General features: G+C 51.9%; 1 protein-coding gene across 1 annotated transcript in view; it reads left to right on the top strand.

Moving 5' to 3' along the window:
* The first annotated feature begins 2,066 nt into the window (after nucleotides 1-2,066).
* RPUSD4 (RNA pseudouridine synthase D4) overlaps nucleotides 2,067-27,313 on the top strand; it is a 78,524-nt gene continuing 53,277 nt past the window's right edge. The window contains exon 1 of the mRNA XM_083152184.1: nucleotides 2,067-2,242. Within this exon, the coding sequence (XP_083008310.1) occupies nucleotides 2,132-2,242 (111 nt within the window). The 5' untranslated portion in view covers nucleotides 2,067-2,131. The remainder of the gene's footprint in view (nucleotides 2,243-27,313) is intronic.

Below are 27,313 nucleotides of genomic sequence, written 5' to 3'. Positions count from 1 at the left end.
TTTATATTAAATTGTTTGGTATTGAGACGGTCTCCATTCTCCTATTTATTTTTTGCTCAACTGACGAGCAAAATAGAATGGAAGACATCTTTAGGCCTGTCTGATCAAAGATACCATTATGGGATTACTATTGCTTGATGCACTGTATGGTACACATCCACTACAGATATAAGATCCCTGCACTCCGGGTGATCCCTCTAAAGAAACCTTTATACACTTGGTCTTTCACGCTTCCTTGTGAGTTCGGTACGATATACGGGTTCCCTCTGTAAACGTGGTCCATTTGAAAGTGGAATTTTACAAACATTATTCTTTTGTGTTTCCTCCAATAGTACAACTAGGGATTTCCCAATTGAATTACCTATAAGGGGACGCATCAAAGAAACCCAGATAGTAGTCTAAAATCCATTTCTCTTGTGATTATGGTACGCATCCGGATCACTAAAAATCTTCACTGAAGGTGTGACCACCTAAAGATACCTTTCCACGTGTATCCATATTCATCACTAAGTGAGTTTGGTTTCTAACCCTTCCCCTGGTTGAAACATCCTTATTGCAGTTACTGATCCACTGTTTTATAAATTTTGTTTCTCCCGTTCGTCACTGTGACCATCACTGCAACACGCCCTACACCCCAATGAGTCCAGCGCCATCAATATCCTTCTTCTCTTCAGGGTTGATTAGGGGGTCACTGTGGGGGTACAGAAGAGAACTAGGTTGGTTGGGGGGGGGGTCACTGTAGGCATACAGTGGAGAGCAGGGTTGATTAGGGGGTCATGGTGGGGGTACAGAGGAGAGCAGTGTTGGTTATGGGGTCCCTGTGGGATTACTGAGAAGAGTAGAGTTAGAGGTCACTGTGGGGGTAAAGAGGAGATAAGTGTTAGTTAGAGGTCACTATGGGGGTACAGAGGAGAGCGGGGTTGGTTGGGGGGGCACAAAGGAGAGCGGTGTTGGTTAGAGGATCACTGTGGGGGTAAGAGAACAGTGGGTTGGTTAGGGGTCATGGTGGGGGTACAGAGGAGAGCAGGTTGGTTAGGGGGTCACTGTGGGGGTACAGAGGAGAACGGGGTTGGATAGGGGTCACTGCAGGGGTACAGAGGAGAATGGGGTTGGTTAGGGGTCACTGCAGGGGTTCAGAGGAGAATGGGGTTGGTTAGGGGTCACTGGGTGTATAGAGGAGAGCGGTGTTGGTTAGGGGGTCAATGTGGGTACATAGGAGAATGGGGTTGGTTAGGGGTCACTGGGGTTATAGAGGAGAGCTGTGTTGGTTAGGGGGTCAATGTGGGTATACAGAGGAGAGCAGGATTGGCTAGTGGTCACTGCGGGATGTACAGGCGGGAGCTAAGGAGGTCACTTTGTGGGTACAGAGAAGAGGAGCTGGTATATATTGGGTATTAATTGGTTATATTTAGGGGTACCCGATAAATATTGGGTATATAGGTGACTATAGGGGTAAATAGGGGGAATATATTGGGGCTATATAGTGTGTGTGTGTGTGTGTATATATATATATATATATATATATATATATATATATATATATCCTTTAAATTAGGTAGCGTCACTCCAGGTGCTTGTAAAGATATTTTACTGCGTGTCACCACACAGTAAAATATCTTTACAAGCACCTGGATATCTTTACAAGCACCTGGAGTGACGCTACCTCATTTAAAGGATATTTATGCACTGGAGCTTTCCAGTGAACAGCGGGCACCCAGGCCAAGGTGCACTAGTTGAGCAGGAGCCAGTGGGGATTGCCGGACTTTTGCTACATTATTTTTATATATATATATATATATATATATATATATATATATATATATATATATATAGGGTATTTAGGAGGTAAATATTGGGTAAAGTATAAGGGCATATTTTGGGAATGTAAAGGGTATATAGGGGGTATACATTTGATATATAGGCCGGGTTGTATAGAGAGGGTATGTAGGGGGTATATATTGGATATATTGGGCATTTAGGGACTATACATGGGTGGGTGATCAGTAATGTATGTGTTGGAGTAATAGGGTGTGATCATGGCCGTATGATAGGGCAGTAAGCAGGGGGAACCCGGGATAAAGATGGCGGATGCGAACGTTCCAAGGATATACATAGCGGCGGGTGCATCACCATGGGGACGGAGCTGCCAGCAGTAAAGATGGCGGCGGCCGGTGTAACACGCGGGGCCCGGCGCCTGGCGGAGAAGATTCGGGCAGAGAAGAGAGCGGCACAGACAGCGCAGGTGACCTGTCCCAAGTGCTGCTACGTGTGTGTGTGACCTGTCCTGTGTGCTGCTTCATGTGTGTGTGACCTGTCCCGTGTGCTGCTACATGTGTGTGACCTGTCCCGTGTGCTGCTACATGTGTGTGTGACCTGTCCCGTGTGCTGCTACATGTGTGTGACCTGTCCCGTGTGCTGCTACATGTGTGTGTGTGTGACCTGTCCCGTGTGCTGCTACGTGTGTGTGTGTGACCTGTCCCATGTGCTGCTACGTGTGTGTGACATGTCCCGTGTGCTGCTACATGTGTGTGTGTGACCTGTCCCATGGGCTGCTACATGTGTGTGACCTGTCCCATACCTCCCAACATGACCCTCTCCAGGAGGGACACATTGCTCTGTTTCTGCACTTCTCCCTTAATTAATGATTGCCATCACCTGTGTTGCAGCACCTTTCTTATCAATTAACCTGTGTGAAACAGGTGATGGCAATCATACATTATGAGGAAAGTCCAGAAACAGAGCAATGTGACCCTGGAGAGGGTCATGTTGGGAGGTATGCTGTCCTGTGTGTGACTTGTCCCGTGTGTGACCTGTCCCATGTGCTGCTACGTGTGTGTGACCTGTCCCATGTGCTGCTACGTGTGTGTGACCTGTCCCGTGTGCTGCTACATGTGTGTGACCTGTCCCGTGTGCTGCTACATGTGTGTGTGTGTGTGTGACCTGTCCCGTGTGCTGCTACATGTGTGTGTGTGTGACCTGTCCCGTGTGCTGCTACATGTGTGTGTGACCTGTCCCGTGTGCTGCTACGTATGTGTGTGAGACCTGTCCTGTGTGCTGCTACGTGTGTGTGTGTGACCTGTCCCGTGTGCTGCTACATGTGTGTGTGACCTGTCCCGTGTGCTGCTACGTATGTGTGTGAGACCTGTCCTGTGTGCTGCTACGTGTGTGTGTGTGACCTGTCCTGTGTGCTGCTACGTGTGTGTGACCTGTCCTGTGTGCTGCTACGCGTGTGACCTGTCCCGTGTGCTGCTACGTGTGTGTGTGACCTGTCCCGTGTGCTGCTACGTGTGTGTGTGACCTGTCCCGTGTGCTGCTACGTGTGTGTGTGTGTGTGACCTGTCCCGTGTGCTGCTACGTGTGTGTGACCTGTCCCGTGTGCTGCTACGTTTGTGTGTGACCTGTCCCGTGTGCTGCTACGTGTGTGTGTGTGACCTGTCCCGTGTGCTGCTACGTGTGTGTGTGTGACCTGTCCCGTGTGCTGCTACGTGTGTGTGTGTGACCTGTCCCGTGTGCTGCTACGTGTGTGTGTGTGACCTGTCCCGTGTGCTGCTACGTGTGTGTGTGTGACCTGTCCCGTGTGCTGCTACGTGTGTGTGTGTGACCTGTCCCGTGTGCTGCTACGTGTGTGTGTGACCTGTCCCGTGTGCTGCTACGTGTGTGTGTGTGTGACCTGTCCCGTGTGCTGCTACGTGTGTGTGTGTGACCTGTCCCGTGTGCTGCTACGTGTGTGTGACCTGTCCCGTGTGCTGCTACGTGTGTGTGTGACCTGTCCCGTGTGCTGCTACGTGTGTGTGTGACCTGTCCCGTGTGCTGCTACGTTTGTGTGTGACCTGTCCCGTGTGCTGCTACGTGTGTGTGTGTGACCTGTCCCGTGTGCTGCTACGTGTGTGTGTGTGACCTGTCCCGTGTGCTGCTACGTGTGTGTGTGTGACCTGTCCCGTGTGCTGCTACGTGTGTGTGTGTGACCTGTCCCGTGTGCTGCTACGTGTGTGTGTGTGACCTGTCCCGTGTGCTGCTACGTGTGTGTGTGTGACCTGTCCCGTGTGCTGCTACGTGTGTGTGTGTGACCTGTCCCGTGTGCTGCTACGTGTGTGTGTGTGACCTGTCCCGTGTGCTGCTACGTGTGTGTGTGTGACCTGTCCCGTGTGCTGCTACGTGTGTGTGTGTGACCTGTCCCGTGTGCTGCTACGTGTGTGTGTGTGACCTGTCCCGTGTGCTGCTACGTGTGTGTGTGTGACCTGTCCCGTGTGCTGCTACGTGTGTGTGTGTGACCTGTCCCGTGTGCTGCTACGTGTGTGTGTGACCTGTCCCGTGTGCTGCTACGTGTGTGTGTGACCTGTCCCGTGTGCTGCTACGTGTGTGTGTGTGACCTGTCCCGTGTGCTGCTACGTGTGTGTGGGACCTGTCCCGTGTGCTGCTACGTGTGTGTGTGACCTGTCCCGTGTGCTGCTACGTGTGTGTGTGTGACCTGTCCCGTGTGCTGCTACGTGTGTGACCTGTCCCGTGTGCTGCTACGTGTGAGACCTGTCCCGTGTGCTGCTACGTGTGAGTGTGTGACCTGTCCCGTGTGCTGCTACGTGTGAGTGTGTGACCTGTCCCGTGTGCTGCTACGTGTGAGTGTGTGACCTGTCCCGTGTGCTGCTACGTGTGAGTGTGTGACCTGTCCCGTGTGCTGCTACGTGTGAGTGTGTGACCTGTCCCGTGTGCTGCTACGTGTGAGTGTGTGACCTGTCCCGTGTGCTGCTACGTGTGTGTGTGACCTGTCCCGTGTGCTGCTACGTGTGTGTGTGACCTGTCCCGTGTGCTGCTACGTGTGTGTGTGACCTGTCCCGTGTGCTGCTACGTGTGTGTGTGACCTGTCCCGTGTGCTGCTACGTGTGTGTGTGACCTGTCCCGTGTGCTGCTACGTGTGTGTGTGACCTGTCCCGTGTGCTGCTACGTGTGTGTGTGACCTGTCCCGTGTGCTGCTACGTGTGTGTGTGTGACCTGTCCCGTGTGCTGCTACGTGTGTGTGTGTGACCTGTCCCGTGTGCTGCTACGTGTGTGTGTGTGACCTGTCCCGTGTGCTGCTACGTGTGTGTGTGTGACCTGTCCCGTGTGCTGCTACGTGTGTGTGTGTGTGACCTGTCCCGTGTGCTGCTACGTGTGTGTGTGACCTGTCCCGTGTGCTGCTACGTGTGTGTGTGTGTGACCTGTCCCGTGTGCTGCTACGTGTGTGTGTGACCTGTCCCGTGTGCTGCTACGTGTGTGTGTGTGACCTGTCCCGTGTGCTGCTACGTGTGTGTGTGACCTGTCCCGTGTGCTGCTACGTGTGTGTGTGACCTGTCCCGTGTGCTGCTACGTGTGTGTGTGTGACCTGTCCCGTGTGCTGCTACGTGTGTGTGTGTGTGTGACCTGTCCCGTGTGCTGCTACGTGTGTGTGTGTGACCTGTCCCGTGTGCTGCTACGTGTGTGTGTGTGACCTGTCCCGTGTGCTGCTACGTGTGTGTGTGTGACCTGTCCCGTGTGCTGCTACGTGTGTGTGTGACCTGTCCCGTGTGCTGCTACGTGTGTGTGTGACCTGTCCCGTGTGCTGCTACGTGTGTGTGTGTGACCTGTCCCGTGTGCTGCTACGTGTGTGTGTGTGTGACCTGTCCCGTGTGCTGCTACGTGTGTGTGTGTGTGACCTGTCCCGTGTGCTGCTACGTGTGTGTGTGACCTGTCCCGTGTGCTGCTACGTGTGTGTGTGTGTGTGTGACCTGTCCCGTGTGCTGCTACGTGTGTGTGTGTGTGTGTGACCTGTCCCGTGTGCTGCTACGTGTGTGTGTGTGTGTGACCTGTCCCGTGTGCTGCTACGTGTGTGTGTGACCTGTCCCGTGTGTTGCTACGTGTGTGTGACCTGTCCCGTGTGCTGCTACGTGTGTGTGTGTGACCTGTCCCGTGTGCTGCTACGTGTGTGTGTGACCTGTCCCGTGTGCTGCTACGATGCTGAGCGGATGGATGAATGGTAGCTGTAGTTGTGTGCGGGTACGCACCATCTCCCCTGCATGCAGACTCTGTTATACACCGGTATATATGGTCTGCTTACTGGGGATATAGAGGGGTGTCCCTGTGTTGGAGGATGCTGAGCGGATGGATGAATGGTAGCTGTAGTTGTGTGAGGGTACGCACCATCTCCCCTGCATGCAGACTCTGTTATACACCGGTATATATGGTCTGCTTACTGGGGATATAGAGGGGTGTCCCTGTGTTGGAGGATGCTGAGCGGATGGATGAATGGTAGCTGTAGCTGTGTGCGGGTACGCACCATCTGCCCTGCATGCAGACTCTGTTATACACCGGTATATATGGTCTGCTTACTGGGGATATAGAGGGTGTCCCTGTGTTGGAGGATGCTGAGCGGATGGATGAATGGTAGCTGTAGCTGTGTGCGGGTACGCACCATCTCCCCTGCATGCAGACTCTGTTATACACCGGTATATATGGTCTGCTTACTGGGGATATAGAGGGTGTCCCTGTGTTGGAGGATGCTGAGCGGATGGATGAATGGTAGCTGTGTGTGCGGGTACGCACCATATCCCCTGCATGCAGACTCTGTTATACACCGGTATATATGGTCTGCTTACTGGGGATATAGAGGGGTGTCCCTGTGTTGGAGGATGCTGAGCGGATGGATGAATGGTAGCTGTAGTTGTGTGAGGGTACGCACCATCTTACCTGCATGCAGACTCTGTTATACACCGGTATATATGGTCTGCTTACTGGGGATATAGAGGGTGTCCCTGTGTTGGAGGATGCTGAGCGGATGGATGAATGGTAGCTGTAGCTGTGTGCGGGTACGCACCATCTCCCCTGCATGCAGACTCTGTTATACACCGGTATATATGGTCTGCTTACTGGGGATATAGAGGGTGTCCCTGTGTTGGAGGATGCTGAGCGGATGGATGAATGGTAGCTGTAGCTGTGTGCGGGTACGCACCATCTCCCCTGCATGCAGACTCTGTTATACACCGGTATATATGGTCTGCTTACTGGGGATATAGAGGGTGTCCCTGTGTTGGAGGATGCTGAGCGGATGGATGAATGGTAGCTGTGCGCGGGTACGCACCATCTCCCCTGCATGCAGACTCTGTTATACACCGGTATATATGGTCTGCTTACTGGGGATATAGAGGGTGTCCCTGTGTTGGAGGATGCTGAGCGGATGGATGAATGGTAGCTGTAGTTGTGTGAGGGTACGCACCATCTCCCCTGCATGCAGACTCTGTTATACACCGGTATATATGGTCTGCTTACTGGGGATATAGAGGGTGTCCCTGTGTTGGAGGATGCTGAGCGGATGGATGAATGGTAGCTGTAGCTGTGTGCGGGTACGCACCATCTCCCCTGCATGCAGACTGTTATACACCGGTATATATGGTCTGCTTACTGGGGATATAGAGGGTGTCCCTGTGTTGGAGGATGCTGAGCGGATGGATGAATGGTAGCTGTAGCTGTGTGCGGGTACGCACCATCTCCCCTGCATGCAGACTCTGTTATACACCGGTATATATGGTCTGCTTACTGGGGATATAGAGGGTGTCCCTGTGTTGGAGGATGCTGAGCGGATGGATGAATGGTAGCTGTAGCTGTGCGCGGGTACGCACCATCTCCCCTGCATGCAGACTCTGTTATACACCGGTATATATGGTCTGCTTACTGGGGATATAGAGGGTGTCCCTGTGTTGGAGGATGCTGAGCGGATGGATGAATGGTAGCTGTAGCTGTGTGCGGGTACGCACCATCTCCCCTGCATGCAGACTCTGTTATACACCGGTATATATGGTCTGCTTACTGGGGATATAGAGGGTGTCCCTGTGTTGGAGGATGCTGAGCGGATGGATGAATGGTAGCTGTAGTTGTGTGCGGGTACGCACCATCTCCCCTGCATGCAGACTCTGTTATACACCGGTATATATGGTCTGCTTACTGGGGATATAGAGGGTGTCCCTGTGTTGGAGGATGCTGAGCGGATGGATGAATGGTAGCTGTAGTTGTGTGCGGGTATGCACCATCTCCCCTGCATGCAGACTCTGTTATACACCGGTATATATGGTCTGCTTACTGGGGATATAGAGGGTGTCCCTGTGTTGGAGGATGCTGAGCGGATGGATGAATGGTAGCTGTGTGTGCGGGTACGCACCATCTCCCCTGCATGCAGACTCTGTTATACACCGGTATATATGGTCTGCTTACTGGGGATATAGAGGGGTGTCCCTGTGTTGGAGGATGCTGAGCGGATGGATGAATGGTAGCTGTGTGAGGGTACGCACCATCTCCCCTGCATGCAGACTCTGTTATACACCGGTATATATGGTCTGCTTACTGGGGATATAGAGGGTGTCCCTGTGTTGGAGGATGCTGAGCGGATGGATGAATGGTAGCTGTAGCTGTGTGCGGGTACGCACCATCTCCCCTGCATGCAGACTCTGTTATACACCGGTATATATGGTCTGCTTACTGGGGATATAGATGGTGTCCCTGTGTTGGAGGATGCTGAGCGGATGGATGAATGGTAGCTGTAGCTGTGTGCGGGTACGCACCATCTCCCCTGCATGCAGACTCTGTTATACACCGGTATATATGGTCTGCTTACTGGGGATATAGAGGGTGTCCCTGTGTTGGAGGATGCTGAGCGGATGGATGAATGGTAGCTGTAGTTGTGTGAGGGTACGCACCATCTCCCCTGCATGCAGACTCTGTTATACACCGGTATATATGGTCTGCTTACTGGGGATATAGAGGGTGTCCCTGTGTTGGAGGATGCTGAGCGGATGGATGAATGGTAGCTGTAGTTGTGTGCGGGTACGCACCATCTCCCCTGCATGCAGACTCTGTTATACACCGGTATATATGGTCTGCTTACTGGGGATATAGAGGGTGTCCCTGTGTTGGAGGATGCTGAGCGGATGGATGAATGGTAGCTGTAGCTGTGTGAGGGTACGCACCATCTCCCCTGCATGCAGACTCTGTTATACACCGGTATATATGGTCTGCTTACTGGGGATATAGAGGGTGTCCCTGTGTTGGAGGATGCTAAGCGGATGGATGAATGGTAGCTGTAGTTGTGTGCGGGTATGCACCATCTCCCCTGCATGCAGACTCTGTTATACACCGGTATATATGGTCTGCTTACTGGGGATATAGAGGGTGTCCCTGTGTTGGAGGATGCTGAGCGGATGGATGAATGGTAGCTGTAGTTGTGTGCGGGTATGCACCATCTCCCCTGCATGCAGACTCTGTTATACACCGGTATATATGGTCTGCTTACTGGGGATATAGAGGGGTGTCCCTGTGTTGGAGGATGCTGAGCGGATGGATGAATGGTAGCTGTAGCTGTGTGCGGGTACGCACCATCTCCCCTGCATGCAGACTCTGTTATACACCGGTATATATGGTCTGCTTACTGGGGATATAGAGGGTGTCCCTGTGTTGGAGGATGCTGAGCGGATGGATGAATGGTAGCTGTGTGTGCGGGTATGCACCATCTCCCCTGTATGCAGACTCTGTTATACACCGGTATATATGGTCTGCTTACTGGGGATATAGAGGGTGTCCCTGTGTTGGAGGATGCTGAGCGGATGGATGAATGGTAGCTGTAGCTGTGTGAGGGTATGCACCATCTCCCCTGCATGCAGACTCTGTTATACACCGGTATATATGGTCTGCTTACTGGGGATATAGAGGGGTGTCCCTGTGTTGGAGGATGCTGAGCGGATGGATGAATGGTAGCTGTGTGTGCGGGTACGCACCATCTCCCCTGTATGCAGACTCTGTTATACACCGGTATATATGGTCTGCTTACTGGGGATATAGAGGGGTGTCCCTGTGTTGGAGGATGCTGAGCGGATGGATGAATGGTAGCTGTAGCTGTGTGCGGGTACGCACCATCTCCCCTGCATGCAGACTCTGTTATACACCGGTATATATGGTCTGCTTACTGGGGATATAGAGGGTGTCCCTGTGTTGGAGGATGCTGAGCGGATGGATGAATGGTAGCTGTAGCTGTGTGCGGGTACGCACCATCTCCCCTGCATGCAGACTCTGTTATACACCGGTATATATGGTCTGCTTACTGGGGATATAGAGGGTGTCCCTGTGTTGGAGGATGCTGAGCGGATGGATGAATGGTAGCTGTAGCTGTGTGCGGGTACGCACCATCTCCCCTGCATGCAGACTCTGTTATACACCGGTATATATGGTCTGCTTACTGGGGATATAGAGGGGTGTCCCTGTGTTGGAGGATGCTGAGCGGATGGATGAATGGTAGCTGTAGTTGTGTGCGGGTACGCACCATCTCCCCTGCATGCAGACTCTGTTATACACCGGTATATATGGTCTGCTTACTGGGGATATAGAGGGGTGTCCCTGTGTTGGAGGATGCTGAGCGGATGGATGAATGGTAGCTGTAGTTGTGTGCGGGTACGCACCATCTCCCCTGCATGCAGACTCTGTTATACACCGGTATATATGGTCTGCTTACTGGGGATATAGAGGGTGTCCCTGTGTTGGAGGATGCTGAGCGGATGGATGAATGGTAGCTGTAGTTGTGTGCGGGTACGCACCATCTCCCCTGCATGCAGACTCTGTTATACACCGGTATATATGGTCTGCTTACTGGGGATATAGAGGGTGTCCCTGTGTTGGAGGATGCTGAGCGGATGGATGAATGGTAGCTGTAGCTGTGTGAGGGTATGCACCATCTCCCCTGCATGCAGACTCTGTTATACACCGGTATATATGGTCTGCTTACTGGGGATATAGAGGGTGTCCCTGTGTTGGAGGATGCTGAGCGGATGGATGGATGGTAGCTGTAGCTGTGTGCGGGTACGCACCATCTCCCCTGCATGCAGACTCTGTTATACACCGGTATATATGGTCTGCTTACTGGGGATATAGAGGGTGTCCCTGTGTTGGAGGATGCTGAGCGGATGGATGAATGGTAGCTGTGTGTGCGGGTACGCACCATCTCCCCTGTATGCAGACTCTGTTATACACCGGTATATATGGTCTGCTTACTGGGGATATAGAGGGTGTCCCTGTGTTGGAGGATGCTGAGCGGATGGATGAATGGTAGCTGTAGCTGTGTGAGGGTATGCACCATCTCCCCTGCATGCAGACTCTGTTATACACCGGTATATATGGTCTGCTTACTGGGGATATAGAGGGTGTCCCTGTGTTGGAGGATGCTGAGCGGATGGATGAATGGTAGCTGTAGCTGTGTGCGGGTACGCACCATCTCCCCTGCATGTAGACTCTGTTATACACCGGTATATATGGTCTGCTTACTGGGGATATAGAGGGTGTCCCTGTGTTGGAGGATGCTGAGCGGATGGATGAATGGTAGCTGTAGTTGTGTGAGGGTACGCACCATCTCACCTGCATGCAGACTCTGTTATACACCGGTATATATGGTCTGCTTACTGGGGATATAGAGGGTGTCCCTGTGTGCTGCTACGATGCTGAGCGGATGGATGAATGGTAGCTGTAGCTGTGTGCGGGTACGCACCATCTCCCCTGCATGCAGACTCTGTTATACACCGGTATATATGGTCTGCTTACTGGGGATATAGATGGTGTCCCTGTGTTGGAGGATGCTGAGCGGATGGATGAATGGTAGCTGTAGCTGTGTGCGGGTACGCACCATCTCCCCTGTATGCAGACTCTGTTATACACCGGTATATATGGTCTGCTTACTGGGGATATAGAGGGTGTCCCTGTGTTGGAGGATGCTGAGCGGATGGATGAATAGTAGCTGTAGTTGTGTGCGGGTACGCACCATCTCCCCTGCATGCAGACTCTGTTATACACCGGTATATATGGTCTGCTTACTGGGGATATAGAGGGTGTCCCTGTGTTGGAGGATGCTGAGCGGATGGATGAATGGTAGCTGTAGCTGTGTGCGGGTACGCACCATCTCCCCTGCATGCAGACTCTGTTATACACCGGTATATATGGTCTGCTTACTGGGGATATAGAGGGTGTCCCTGTGTTGCAGGATGCTGAGCGGATGGATGAATGGTAGCTGTAGCTGTGTGCGGGTACGCACCATCTCCCCTGCATGCAGACTCTGTTATACACCGGTATATATGGTCTGCTTACTGGGGATATAGAGGGGTGTCCCTGTGTTGGAGGATGCTGAGCGGATGGATGAATGGTAGCTGTAGTTGTGTGCGGGTATGCACCATCTCCCCTGCATGCAGACTCTGTTATACACCGGTATATATGGTCTGCTTACTGGGGATATAGAGGGGTGTCCCTGTGTTGGAGGATGCTGAGCGGATGGATGAATGGTAGCTGTAGCTGTGTGCGGGTACGCACCATCTCCCCTGCATGCAGACTCTGTTATACACCGGTATATATGGTCTGCTTACTGGGGATATAGAGGGTGTCCCTGTGTTGGAGGATGCTGAGCGGATGGATGAATGGTAGCTGTAGCTGTGTGCGGGTACGCACCATCTCCCCTGCATGCAGACTCTGTTATACACCGGTATATATGGTCTGCTTACTGGGGATATAGAGGGTGTCCCTGTGTTGGAGGATGCTGAGCGGATGGATGAATGGTAGCTGTAGTTGTGTGCGGGTATGCACCATCTCCCCTGCATGCAGACTCTGTTATACACCGGTATATATGGTCTGCTTACTGGGGATATAGAGGGGTGTCCCTGTGTTGGAGGATGCTGAGCGGATGGATGAATGGTAGCTGTAGTTGTGTGCGGGTACGCACCATCTCCCCTGCATGCAGACTCTGTTATACACCGGTATATATGGTCTGCTTACTGGGGATATAGAGGGTGTCCCTGTGTTGGAGGATGCTGAGCGGATGGATGAATGGTAGCTGTTGCTGTGTGTGCGGGTACGCACCATCTCCCCTGCATGCAGACTCTGTTATACACCGGTATATATGGTCTACTTACTGGGGATATAGAGGGTGTCCCTGTGTTGGAGGATGCTGAGCGGATGGATGAATGGTAGCTGTAGCTGTGTGCGGGTACGCACCATCTCCCCTGCATGCAGACTCTGTTATACACCGGTATATATGGTCTGCTTACTGGGGATATAGAGGGTGTCCCTGTGTTGGAGGATGCTGAGCGGATGGATGAATGGTAGCTGTGTGTGCGGGTACGCACCATCTCCCCTGCATGCAGACTCTGTTATACACCGGTATATATGGTCTGCTTACTGGGGATATAGAGGGTGTCCCTGTGTTGGAGGATGCTGAGCGGATGGATGAATGGTAGCTGTAGTTGTGCGTTGGTATGCACCATCTCCCCTGCATGCAGACTGTTATACACCGGTATATATGGTCTGCTTACTGGGGATATAGAGGGTGTCCCTGTGTTGGAGGATGCTGAGCGGATGGATGAATGGTAGCTGTAGCTGTGCGCGGGTACGCACCATCTCCCCTGCATGCAGACTCTGTTATACACCGGTATATATGGTCTGCTTACTGGGGATATAGAGGGTGTCCCTGTGTTGGAGGATGCTGAGCGGATGGATGGATGGTAGCTGTAGCTGTGTGAGGGTACGCACCATCTCCCCTGCATGCAGACTCTGTTATACACCGGTATATATGGTCTGCTTACTGGGGATATAGAGGGTGTCCCTGTGTTGGAGGATGCTGAGCGGATGGATGAATGGTAGCTGTGTGTGCGGGTACGCACCATCTCCCCTGCATGCAGACTCTGTTATACACCGGTATATATGGTCTGCTTACTGGGGATATAGAGGGGTGTCCCTGTGTTGGAGGATGCTGAGCGGATGGATGAATGGTAGCTGTAGTTGTGTGAGGGTACGCACCATCTCCCCTGCATGCAGACTCTGTTATACACCGGTATATATGGTCTGCTTACTGGGGATATAGAGGGTGTCCCTGTGTTGGAGGATGCTGAGCGGATGGATGAATGGTAGCTGTAGTTGTGTGCGGGTACGCACCATCTCCCCTGCATGCAGACTCTGTTATACACCGGTATATATGGTCTGCTTACTGGGGATATAGAGGGTGTCCCTGTGTTGGAGGATGCTGAGCGGATGGATGAATGGTAGCTGTAGCTGTGTGAGGGTACGCACCATCTCCCCTGCATGCAGACTCTGTTATACACCGGTATATATGGTCTGCTTACTGGGGATATAGAGGGTGTCCCTGTGTTGGAGGATGCTGAGCGGATGGATGAATGGTAGCTGTAGTTGTGTGCGGGTACGCACCATCTCCCCTGTATGCAGACTCTGTTATACACCGGTATATATGGTCTGCTTACTGGGGATATAGAGGGTGTCCCTGTGTTAGAGGATGCTGAGCGGATGGATGAATGGTAGCTGTAGCTGTGTGCGGGTACGCACCATCTCCCCTGCATGCAGACTCTGTTATACACCGGTATATATGGTCTGCTTACTGGGGATATAGAGGGTGTCCCTGTGTTGGAGGATGCTGAGCGGATGGATGAATGGTAGCTGTAGTTGTGTGCGGGTACGCACCATCTCCCCTGCATGCAGACTCTGTTATACACCGGTATATATGGTCTGCTTACTGGGGATATAGAGGGTGTCCCTGTGTTGGAGGATGCTGAGCGGATGGATGAATGGTAGCTGTAGCTGTGTGAGGGTATGCACCATCTCCCCTGCATGCAGACTCTGTTATACACCGGTATATATGGTCTGCTTACTGGGGATATAGAGGGTGTCCCTGTGTTGGAGGATGCTGAGCGGATGGATGAATGGTAGCTGTAGTTGTGTGCGGGTACGCACCATCTCCCCTGCATGCAGACTCTGTTATACACCGGTATATATGGTCTGCTTACTGGGGATATAGAGGGTGTCCCTGTGTTGGAGGATGCTGAGCAGATGGATGAATGGTAGCTGTAGCTGTGTGCGGGTACGCACCATCTCCCCTGCATGCAGACTCTGTTATACACCGGTATATATGGTCTGCTTACTGGGGATATAGAGGGTGTCCCTGTGTTGGAGGATGCTGAGCGGATGGATGAATGGTAGCTGTGTGTGCGGGTACGCACCATCTCCCCTGCATGCAGACTCTGTTATACACCGGTATATATGGTCTGCTTACTGGGGATATAGAGGGTGTCCCTGTGTTGGAGGATGCTGAGCGGATGGATGAATGGTAGCTGTAGTTGTGTGTGGGTACGCACCATCTCCCCTGCATGCAGACTCTGTTATACACCGGTATATATGGTCTGCTTACTGGGGATATAGAGGGGTGTCCCTGTGTTGGAGGATGCTGAGCGGATGGATGAATGGTAGCTGTAGCTGTGTGCGGGTACGCACCATCTCCCCTGCATGCAGACTGTATTATACACCGGTATATATGGTCTGCTTACTGGGGATATAGAGGGGTGTCCCTGTGTTGGAGGATGCTGAGTGGATGGATGAATGGTAGCTGTAGCTGTGTGCGGGTACGCACCATCTCCCCTGCATGCAGACTCTGTTATACACCGGTATATATGGTCTGCTTACTGGGGATATAGAGGGTGTCCCTGTGTTGGAGGATGCTGAGCGGATGGATGAATGGTAGCTGTAGTTGTGTGCGGGTACGCACCATCTCCCCTGCATGCAGACTCTGTTATACACCGGTATATATGGTCTGCTTACTGGGGATATAGAGGGTGTCCCTGTGTTGGAGGATGCTGAGCGGATGGATGAATGGTAGCTGTAGTTGTGTGCGGGTACGCACCATCTCCCCTGCATGCAGACTCTGTTATACACCGGTATATATGGTCTGCTTACTGGGGATATAGAGGGTGTCCCTGTGTTGGAGGATGCTGAGCGGATGGATGAATGGTAGCTGTAGCTGTGTGCGGGTACGCACCATCTCCCCTGCATGCAGACTCTGTTATACACCGGTATATATGGTCTGCTTACTGGGGATATAGAGGGTGTCCCTGTGTTGGAGGATGCTGAGCGGATGGATGAATGGTAGCTGTGTGTGCGGGTACGCACCATCTCCCCTGCATGCAGACTCTGTTATACACCGGTATATATGGTCTGCTTACTGGTGATATAGAGGGGTGTCCCTGTGTTGGAGGATGCTGAGCGGATGGATGAATGGTAGCTGTAGCTGTGTGCGGGTACGCACCATCTCCCCTGCATGCAGACTCTGTTATACACCGGTATATATGGTCTGCTTACTGGGGATATAGAGGGGTGTCCCTGTGTTGGAGGATGCTGAGCGGATGGATGAATGGTAGCTGTAGTTGTGTGAGGGTACGCACCATCTCCCCTGCATGCAGACTCTGTTATACACCGGTATATATGGTCTGCTTACTGGGGATATAGAGGGGTGTCCCTGTGTTGGAGGATGCTGAGCGGATGGATGAATGGTAGCTGTAGCTGTGTGCGGGTACGCACCATCTCCCCTGCATGCAGACTCTGTTATACACCGGTATATATGGTCTGCTTACTGGGGATATAGAGGGTGTCCCTGTGTTGGAGGATGCTGAGCGGATGGATGAATGGTAGCTGTAGTTGTGTGCGGGTACGCACCATCTCCCCTGCATGCAGACTCTGTTATACACCGGTATATATGGTCTGCTTACTGGGGATATAGAGGGTGTCCCTGTGTTGGAGGATGCTGAGCGGATGGATGAATGGTAGCTGTAGCTGTGTGAGGGTATGCACCATCTCCCCTGCATGCAGACTCTGTTATACACCGGTATATATGGTCTGCTTACTGGGGATATAGAGGGTGTCCCTGTGTTGGAGGATGCTGAGCGGATGGATGAATGGTAGCTGTAGCTGTGTGCGGGTACGCACCATCTCCCCTGCATGCAGACTCTGTTATACACCGGTATATATGGTCTGCTTACTGGGGATATAGAGGGTGTCCCTGTGTTGGAGGATGCTGAGCGGATGGATGAATGGTAGCTGTAGTTGTGTGAGGGTACGCACCATCTCCCCTGCATGCAGACTCTGTTATACACCGGTATATATGGTCTGCTTACTGGGGATATAGAGAGGTGTCACTGTGTTGGAGGATGCTGAGCGGATGGATGAATGGTAGCTGTAGTTGTGTGCGGGTACGCACCATCTCCCCTGCATGCAGACTCTGTTATACACCGGTATATATGGTCTGCTTACTGGGGATATAGAGGGTGTCCCTGTGTTGGAGGATGCTGAGCGGATGGATGAATGGTAGCTGTAGTTGTGTGCGGGTACGCACCATCTCCCCTGCATGCAGACTGTTATACACCGGTATATATGGTCTGCTTACTGGGGATATAGAGGGTGTCCCTGTGTTGGAGGATGCTGAGCGGATGGATGAATGGTAGCTGTAGTTGTGTGCGGGTACGCACCATCTCCCCTGCATGCAGACTCTGTTATACACCGGTATATATGGTCTGCTTACTGGGGATATAGAGGGTGTCCCTGTGTTGGAGGATGCTGAGCAGATGGATGAATGGTAGCTGTAGCTGTGTGCGGGTACGCACCATCTCCCCTGCATGCAGACTCTGTTATACACCGGTATATATGGTCTGCTTACTGGGGATATAGAGGGTGTCCCTGTGTTGGAGGATGCTGAGCGGATGGATGAATGGTAGCTGTGTGTGCGGGTACGCACCATCTCCCCTGCATGCAGACTCTGTTATACACCGGTATATATGGTCTGCTTACTGGGGATATAGAGGGTGTCCCTGTGTTGGAGGATGCTGAGCGGATGGATGAATGGTAGCTGTAGTTGTGTGTGGGTACGCACCATCTCCCCTGCATGCAGACTCTGTTATACACCGGTATATATGGTCTGCTTACTGGGGATATAGAGAGGTGTCCCTGTGTTGGAGGATGCTGAGCGGATGGATGAATGGTAGCTGTAGCTGTGTGCGGGTACGCACCATCTCCCCTGCATGCAGACTCTGTTATACACCGGTATATATGGTCTGCTTACTGGGGATATAGAGGGGTGTCCCTGTGTTGGAGGATGCTGAGCGGATGGATGAATGGTAGCTGTAGCTGTGTGCGGGTACGCACCATCTCCCCTGCATGCAGACTGTATTATACACCGGTATATATGGTCTGCTTACTGGGGATATAGAGGGGTGTCCCTGTGTTGGAGGATGCTGAGTGGATGGATGAATGGTAGCTGTAGCTGTGTGCGGGTACGCACCATCTCCCCTGCATGCAGACTCTGTTATACACCGGTATATATGGTCTGCTTACTGGGGATATAGAGGGTGTCCCTGTGTTGGAGGATGCTGAGCGGATGGATGAATGGTAGCTGTAGTTGTGTGCGGGTACGCACCATCTCCCCTGCATGCAGACTCTGTTATACACCGGTATATATGGTCTGCTTACTGGGGATATAGAGGGGTGTCCCTGTGTTGGAGGATGCTGAGCGGATGGATGAATGGTAGCTGTAGTTGTGTGCGGGTACGCACCATCTCCCCTGCATGCAGACTCTGTTATACACCGGTATATATGGTCTGCTTACTGGGGATATAGAGGGTGTCCCTGTGTTGGAGGATGCTGAGCGGATGGATGAATGGTAGCTGTAGTTGTGTGCGGGTACGCACCATCTCCCCTGCATGCAGACTCTGTTATACACCGGTATATATGGTCTGCTTACTGGGGATATAGAGGGTGTCCCTGTGTTGGAGGATGCTGAGCGGATGGATGAATGGTAGCTGTAGCTGTGTGCGGGTACGCACCATCTCCCCTGCATGCAGACTCTGTTATACACCGGTATATATGGTCTGCTTACTGGGGATATAGAGGGTGTCCCTGTGTTGGAGGATGCTGAGCGGATGGATGAATGGTAGCTGTGTGTGCGGGTACGCACCATCTCCCCTGCATGCAGACTCTGTTATACACCGGTATATATGGTCTGCTTACTGGTGATATAGAGGGGTGTCCCTGTGTTGGAGGATGCTGAGCGGATGGATGAATGGTAGCTGTAGCTGTGTGCGGGTACGCACCATCTCCCCTGCATGCAGACTCTGTTATACACCGGTATATATGGTCTGCTTACTGGGGATATAGAGGGGTGTCCCTGTGTTGGAGGATGCTGAGCGGATGGATGAATGGTAGCTGTAGTTGTGTGAGGGTACGCACCATCTCCCCTGCATGCAGACTCTGTTATACACCGGTATATATGGTCTGCTTACTGGGGATATAGAGGGGTGTCCCTGTGTTGGAGGATGCTGAGCGGATGGATGAATGGTAGCTGTAGCTGTGTGCGGGTACGCACCATCTCCCCTGCATGCAGACTCTGTTATACACCGGTATATATGGTCTGCTTACTGGGGATATAGAGGGTGTCCCTGTGTTGGAGGATGCTGAGCGGATGGATGAATGGTAGCTGTAGTTGTGTGCGGGTACGCACCATCTCCCCTGCATGCAGACTCTGTTATACACCGGTATATATGGTCTGCTTACTGGGGATATAGAGGGTGTCCCTGTGTTGGAGGATGCTGAGCGGATGGATGAATGGTAGCTGTAGCTGTGTGCGGGTACGCACCATCTCCCCTGTATGCAGACTCTGTTATACACCGGTATATATGGTCTGCTTACTGGGGATATAGAGGGGTGTCCCTGTGTTGGAGGATGCTGAGCGGATGGATGAATGGTAGCTGTAGTTGTGTGCGGGTACGCACCATCTCCCCTGCATGCAGACTCTGTTATACACTGGTATATATGGTCTGCTTACTGGGGATATAGAGGGGTGTCCCTGTGTTGGAGGATGCTGAGTGGATGGATGAATGGTAGCTGTAGTTGTGTGCAGGTACGCACCATCTCCCCTGCATGCAGACTGTTATACACTGGTATATATGGTCTGCTTACTGGGGATATAGAGGGTGTCCCTGTGTTGGAGGATGCTGAGCGGATGGATGAATGGTAGCTGTAGCTGTGTGCGGGTACGCACCATCTGCCCTGCATGCAGACTCTGTTATACACCGGTATATATGGTCTGCTTACTGGGGATATAGAGGGTGTCCCTGTGTTGGAGGATGCTGAGCGGATGGATGAATGGTAGCTGTAGCTGTGTGCGGGTACGCACCATCTCCCCTGCATGCAGACTCTGTTATATACAGGTATATATGGTCTGCTTACTGGGGATATAGAGGGTGTCCCTGTGTTGGGGGATGCTGAGCGGATGGATGAATGGTAGCTGTAGTTGTGTGCGGGTACGCACCATCTCCCCTGCATGCAGACTCTGTTATACACCGGTATATATGGTCTGCTTACTGGGGATATAGAGGGTGTCCCTGTGTTGGAGGATGCTGAGCGGATGGATGAATGGTAGCTGTAGTTGTGTGCGGGTACGCACCATCTCCCCTGCATGCAGACTCTGTTATACACCGGTATATATGGTCTGCTTACTGGGGATATAGAGGGTGTCCCTGTGTTGGAGGATGCTGAGCGGATGGATGAATGGTAGCTGTAGCTGTGTGCGGGTACGCACCATCTCCCCTGCATGCAGACTCTGTTATACACCGGTGTATATGGTCTGCTTACTGGGGATATAGAGGGTGTCCCTGTGTTGGAGGATGCTGAGCGGATGGATGAATGGTAGCTGTGCGCGGGTACGCACCATCTCCCCTGTATGCAGACTCTGTTATACACCGGTATATATGGTCTGCTTACTGGGGATATAGAGGGTGTCCCTGTGTTGGAGGATGCTGAGCGGATGGATGAATGGTAGCTGTAGCTGTGTGCGGGTACGCACCATCTCCCCTGCATGCAGACTCTGTTATATACAGGTATATATGGTCTGCTTACTGGGGATATAGAGGGTGTCCCTGTGTTGGGGGATGCTGAGCGGATGGATGAATGGTAGCTGTAGTTGTGTGCGGGTACGCACCATCTCCCCTGCATGCAGACTCTGTTATACACCGGTATATATGGTCTGCTTACTGGGGATATAGAGGGTGTCCCTGTGTTGGAGGATGCTGAGCGGATGGATGAATGGTAGCTGTAGTTGTGTGCGGGTACGCACCATCTCCCCTGCATGCAGACTCTGTTATACACCGGTATATATGGTCTGCTTACTGGGGATATAGAGGGTGTCCCTGTGTTGGAGGATGCTGAGCGGATGGATGAATGGTAGCTGTAGCTGTGTGCGGGTACGCACCATCTCCCCTGCATGCAGACTCTGTTATACACCGGTGTATATGGTCTGCTTACTGGGGATATAGAGGGTGTCCCTGTGTTGGAGGATGCTGAGCGGATGGATGAATGGTAGCTGTGCGCGGGTACGCACCATCTCCCCTGTATGCAGACTCTGTTATACACCGGTATATATGGTCTGCTTACTGGGGATATAGAGGGTGTCCCTGTGTTGGAGGATGCTGAGCGGATGGATGAATGGTAGCTGTAGCTGTGTGCGGGTACGCACCATCTCCCCTGCATGCAGACTCTGTTATACACCGGTATATATGGTCTGCTTACTGGGGATATAGAGGGGTGTCCCTGTGTTGGAGGATGCTGAGCGGATGGATGAATGGTAGCTGTAGCTGTGTGCGGGTACGCACCATCTCCCCTGCATGCAGACTCTGTTATACACCGGTATATATGGTCTGCTTACTGGGGATATAGAGGGTGTCCCTGTGTTGGAGGATGCTGAGCGGATGGATGAATGGTAGCTGTAGCTGTGTGCGGGTACGCACCATCTCCCCTGCATGCAGACTCTGTTATACACCGGTATATATGGTCTGCTTACTGGGGATATAGAGGGTGTCCCTGTGTTGGAGGATGCTGAGCGGATGGATGAATGGTAGCTGTAGCTGTGTGCGGGTACGCACCATCTCCCCTGCATGCAGACTCTGTTATACACCGGTATATATGGTCTGCTTACTGGGGATATAGAGGGTGTCTCTGTGTTGGAGGATGCTGAGCGGATGGATGAATGGTAGCTGTAGCTGTGTGAGGGTACGCACCATCTCCCCTGTATGCAGACTCTGTTATACACCGGTATATATGGTCTGCTTACTGGGGATATAGAGGGGTGTCCCTGTGTTGGAGGATGCTGAGCGGATGGATGAATGGTAGCTGTAGTTGTGTGCGGGTACGCACCATCTCCCCTGCATGCAGACTCTGTTATACACCGGTATATATGGTCTGCTTACTGGGGATATAGAGGGTGTCCCTGTGTTGGAGGATGCTGAGCGGATGGATGAATGGTAGCTGTAGCTGTGTGCGGGTACGCACCATCTCCCCTGCATGCAGACTCTGTTATACACCGGTATATATGGTCTGCTTACTGGGGATATAGAGGGTGTCCCTGTGTTGGAGGATGCTGAGCGGATGGATGAATGGTAGCTGTAGTTGTGTGCGGGTATGCACCATCTCCCCTGCATGCAGGCTCTGTTATACACCGGTATATATGGTCTGCTTACTGGGGATATAGAGGGTGTCCCTGTGTTGGAGGATGCTGAGCGGATGGATGAATGGTAGCTGTAGCTGTGTGCGGGTACGCACCATCTCCCCTGCATGCAGACTCTGTTATACACCGGTATATATGGTCTGCTTACTGGGGATATAGAGGGTGTCCCTGTGTTGGAGGATGCTGAGCGGATGGATGAATGGTAGCTGTAGTTGTGTGCGGGTATGCACCATCTCCCCTGCATGCAGACTGTGTTATACACCGGTGTCACGGACCCACCGGTCGCCTGCTCCGATACGTCAATCTGAGCAGCGCCGGCCGTGACTGGGGTTCACTCAGGACACTCGGGTCCTTTCCTTGAGGTACACTGCCACCAGCCAAAACCTGATTTTAGCGCCTGAAACTGCGCAAGGGGCGGCTTGGCTCGCCCCTGACCACACAATACAAGATAACAATGGTAACGTTTTCCAGCCTTTCTCTTATGAGGCTAATGAGTCTTAAGAACACAGAACCAGGACTGAGAATATGTATTATTTATTCCTAGAAAACTACAGAGCTTTAGAAAACAGTTACAAGATTTTACAGAGATTTTAAAAGTACACACGAGTTTTAAATGCAAATTTCACAAATAAAATAAAAGGAAAAAAAGACAGAACCGTATCCTACAATCCTGAAGTGGGGGGGTCCTCCACAAGAAATCTCTCGTCGCCTACAGCCTGCTTGCTCGACCCCCAGGTAGTGACACTGACTATCCCAAGGTACAGAGGTTTTATCTGCAGCCTCCCTCATCCCTCCCACCCTTGGGATTTTTAACCATTCCCTTGCTGAGCCTAGTGAAGGTCCCTAGATCTTTCCCATAAAGAATTTGTCCCTGCTTTGAAGTAGATCTTATACATTCCTCAAGTGATAAGAGGTCATTTAGTGCAGGGCCAGAGCCACTTTGGCCGGTTGGCTGGACACTATTGCTCTCCCCCCCAATCTGGTTTATGAGGGGTCTCAGATCTTATCTTACATCCTAACTCCAGAGGAGACCACAGATGGCTACACTCCCTGGGTCACCAATAGTCCACACACATAATACATGACATGTTCTGATCTCCCACATAATAATCACAGGCGGCATGATTTTACCAAACATACCAGACATACATTGATTGCACAGATAATCATAACAGGAGGCATACGTTAATTTGATCGATCACCTGATCTGATCGTTACACCTCCCCCTTTTAAAATGGCGCACAGAGGCGGTGACCCACGTCACCGTCTCATCAGTGCGCTATTAACTACATCACCTGGACAGGTAGCAGTGGTCTCTGTGCTGAGACAGACTGCCACTGATTCTGCGGGATCTGTACTAACACTTCACTATACTTGACGTCTGTCATGGCACCACCTGACGCCATAGCCGTGGCTAGGGTGGGCAATGGGCATAGTCCCTGTCCCTCTCGCAGGAGATGGCAAACTAAAAGCACACAGGTGTCCTCGAACCCATAGTCTGTGAGCACACTGATATAGTGGGAGCTGTGCCCATCCCGGCTGGCAATGACACAGCCCACCACAGCTGTGCGTCGTACTCCTGGGCACGGATTCTCCCCTGCAGCTGGCAGTTTGGCCTTACTCACTGAGATCAGTACCAGACCATTCCTCCACACCCCAAATGGCCATCCCCCTGGGACTCGTAACTCGGCACGTTTAACTATACCACAGGTGTGGGGCATTCTCCCAGCACTATATACAGACTTAAACATGTCTTCCCAGCACCTCTCCTGAGCTGACTGACCCCCCCTCCCCTTCACTGGGGGGAAGGTCCACTCACTCAACACCTTACACCTCATCCTTTTGTGAGGAGATTCGCCCTCTGTGTCTGTGTGTGTGAATTGTGAAGGGGGGCACGTTTCTGCAAGGGGGAATACCAGCAGGTCATTGTCCCCTGTCTTGAGAACATCCCAGCTCAGCTTTCCTGAGGTTAATATAGCTGAGTTTACCTGTGCTTCACGGGCCCTCCCACCCTTCTGGTTACACACAGCAGCTTCCCTACTAGCCACTGGCTCTATTCCTAAAACAACCCTTTCACTGTACCCAGGGGTATCTTTCCCACTTCCCAGGTATGGGGCAGCCTGTGCAGGGTTGATTCTCAGTTCTGCGTGGAAAGCCAAGCTTTCCATGGCAGTCCAGGACACCTTCCTGAGCCTGACCTTCCCTCCCAGACCCGCAGGTTCTGTGGCTGGGGTGGTGCCACTGAGGTTCTCAGGAGAGGCATCCGTTATCCAGTGATGCTGGAAAAATGCACTCTCTGGAGAGTTCTCAGTGTCTGGAGGGAACCCCTGCTGTGTTCCTGTATCTGTTCTTGTGTGGCTACAGTAAGGAGGGGGGTTTGGGGGGAAAGCTGCAGTAAGGGACACTCTCTCCCTATCTGACAGGTCTACAGTGCACACAGGACCCACCGGGTCACTTATTAGACCTGGTACCACATTTCCCACAGTAGCGCAAGACATCACATTATCAACAGTAACATCAATATCATAACCTGGGGAGACATCCTGCAATACCTGCAAATTAGCCTGTGCATCTTCCACAACACATGGGGCCCATCCTGCTGGCTTACAATTGCACCGTGGCAAAAACGCTATATCTGGGTCCCATTGTCTCTGAGCAGGAATGGGGTTATCTGAGCATGTTGTCACCAGTAACTTATTGGCAGGTACATGCTCTGCCTGCAACCAACTCAGATCTGTCCCATTTGTGCAGTTAGAGTTCCCTGGCACCCTGTCACAACCAGACATCACTGGAGGAACAGGGTTAACGTCTAGCACAGCAACCTTAATGACATCACCATCAGCACTCCTACCACTGGTGAGTGAGGGTGTCTCATTCCCAACTAGATTAGGGCATTCATTTAACCCCACAAACTGGCAAGGATTACCCACTATACCTGTCTCTAACTCACCCTCCACCTCCACCGAAGGTACGGTACTATCACAGATCATCCCAGGGGCTTCACACAAAATAACAACATTGCAATGTTCAGCATGGTTACATACTACCTGAGATGCATCATATGGTTCAGAAGGGTTAGCGACAGTGGGGACAACAAAATGAAGTGGAGTGATTAAAAGTCCCACATCAGTAGTCCCACACCCATTTGTGTGCATACAGTCAGAAAGTCCCATTCCTCTTTCCGACATGGTCTCTTCCCTGCATACTTTCACTATGCAGTCAGAATACTCACTGGGCTCTTCTGGTGCTGTAGGGGATTGGTACTCTGCAGTCACCCTGACTGCCACACATCCTACAGTCTCCCTGGTGCTAGCAGAGATGTCAGCTCTCTGAGCATCGGCTGTAGTGTCCAGGGCCAGCTCGTTACTCCCAACCAAGCTGACACTCACTTGGCTTCCTCTGTCTGCTTCCAAGACAGGGAACTGTGCATGACGCGGTCCGGTGAAATTCGCGTCAGCGGTCATTTGGGACCTCTGTCCCTTGTTAGGCTCCCCATGATTGATAACAGAGTCCACACCATGATCCAACACATTATTTACTTCCGCAGACAGTAAAAGTTCAGTACGAAGCCCATCTCCTGCTAACTCAGTAGCCACGGCAGATAAAGTCTCACGTAAAGGTTCGCCATCCTGATGCCCTGTATCATCCTCCACTGGTTCACCAACAGCGATCAGCCCCCTGAGCCTCACCAGTTCCAACTGGTACTCACGCTGGGCCTGACGCTCTGCAGCCTCAGCCTCTCGTACGGCTTTGCGCTTCTCAGCCTCTCGTATGGCTTTGCACTCAGCAGCCTCTCTGTCGACAATGGCTTTGCGCTCCGCAGCCTCTCTGTCGACAATGGCTTGGCAGAACTGCACCACCTGCAAAGCGAATACGGGGTTCACATTCTTAATTTGCCTGATAACAGCTAGAAGGTCGCTCGGCAGTGTAGACTTGCTGGGTCCAGCAGAACGGTTTAACCCTGGCGCGGCATCGTTTGTACTGTCCAGTGCTGACTGAGCCCCTGGGGTAGGATTGTCCATGGACTGGTTTCCTCCAGCAGCTAGAGTCCGATCGGCATCCACTAGTGCCTGAATCATACGTTTTCGACTCTGGCCAGACCAAGGGATATTCCTCCGAACACACACGACCGCCAGGTCATCTCTCCTCATCTGCTGGTAATCAGCCATCCTGAGTCTCACACTTGTCAAATAAAATGATAGGAAAGAAAAACAAGAGAAGGGAGGGGAACAGAAATTGCACTCACTGTGTGACTTTTAAAACTATAGTAAAGCTCTGAGTTCTGATTCTGGTGATGTGGGTATTTCTCACAAAATTCTACCCACACTCACTTAAGTTCTTAAAGAGAAAAATGAATTCTCCATCCCACCGCTTGCCACCAAATGTCACGGACCCACTGGTCGCCTGCTCCGATACGTCAATCTGAGCAGCGCCGGCCGTGACTGGGGTTCACTCAGGACACTCGGGTCCTTTCCTTGAGGTACACTGCCACCAGCCAAAACCTGATTTTAGCGCCTGAAACTGCGCAAGGGGCGGCTTGGCTCGCCCCTGACCACACAATACAAGATAACAATGGTAACGTTTTCCAGCCTTTCTCTTATGAGGCTAATGAGTCTTAAGAACACAGAACCAGGACTGAGAATATGTATTATTTATTCCTAGAAAACTACAGAGCTTTAGAAAACAGTTACAAGATTTTACAGAGATTTTAAAAGTACACACGAGTTTTAAATGCAAATTTCACAAATAAAATAAAAGGAAAAAAAGACAGAACCGTATCCTACAATCCTGAAGTGGGGGGGTCCTCCACAAGAAATCTCTCGTCGCCTACAGCCTGCTTGCTCGACCCCCAGGTAGTGACACTGACTATCCCAAGGTACAGAGGTTTTATCTGCAGCCTCCCTCATCCCTCCCACCCTTGGGATTTTTAACCATTCCCTTGCTGAGCCTAGTGAAGGTCCCTAG

Source organism: Crinia signifera, chromosome 7 (genome assembly GCF_055691185.1).
Source record: "Crinia signifera chromosome 7, ASM5569118v1, whole genome shotgun sequence".
In the NCBI taxonomy this organism is placed as follows: domain Eukaryota; kingdom Metazoa; phylum Chordata; class Amphibia; order Anura; family Myobatrachidae; genus Crinia; species Crinia signifera.
This window is presented reverse-complemented; position numbering and strand designations above follow the sequence as displayed.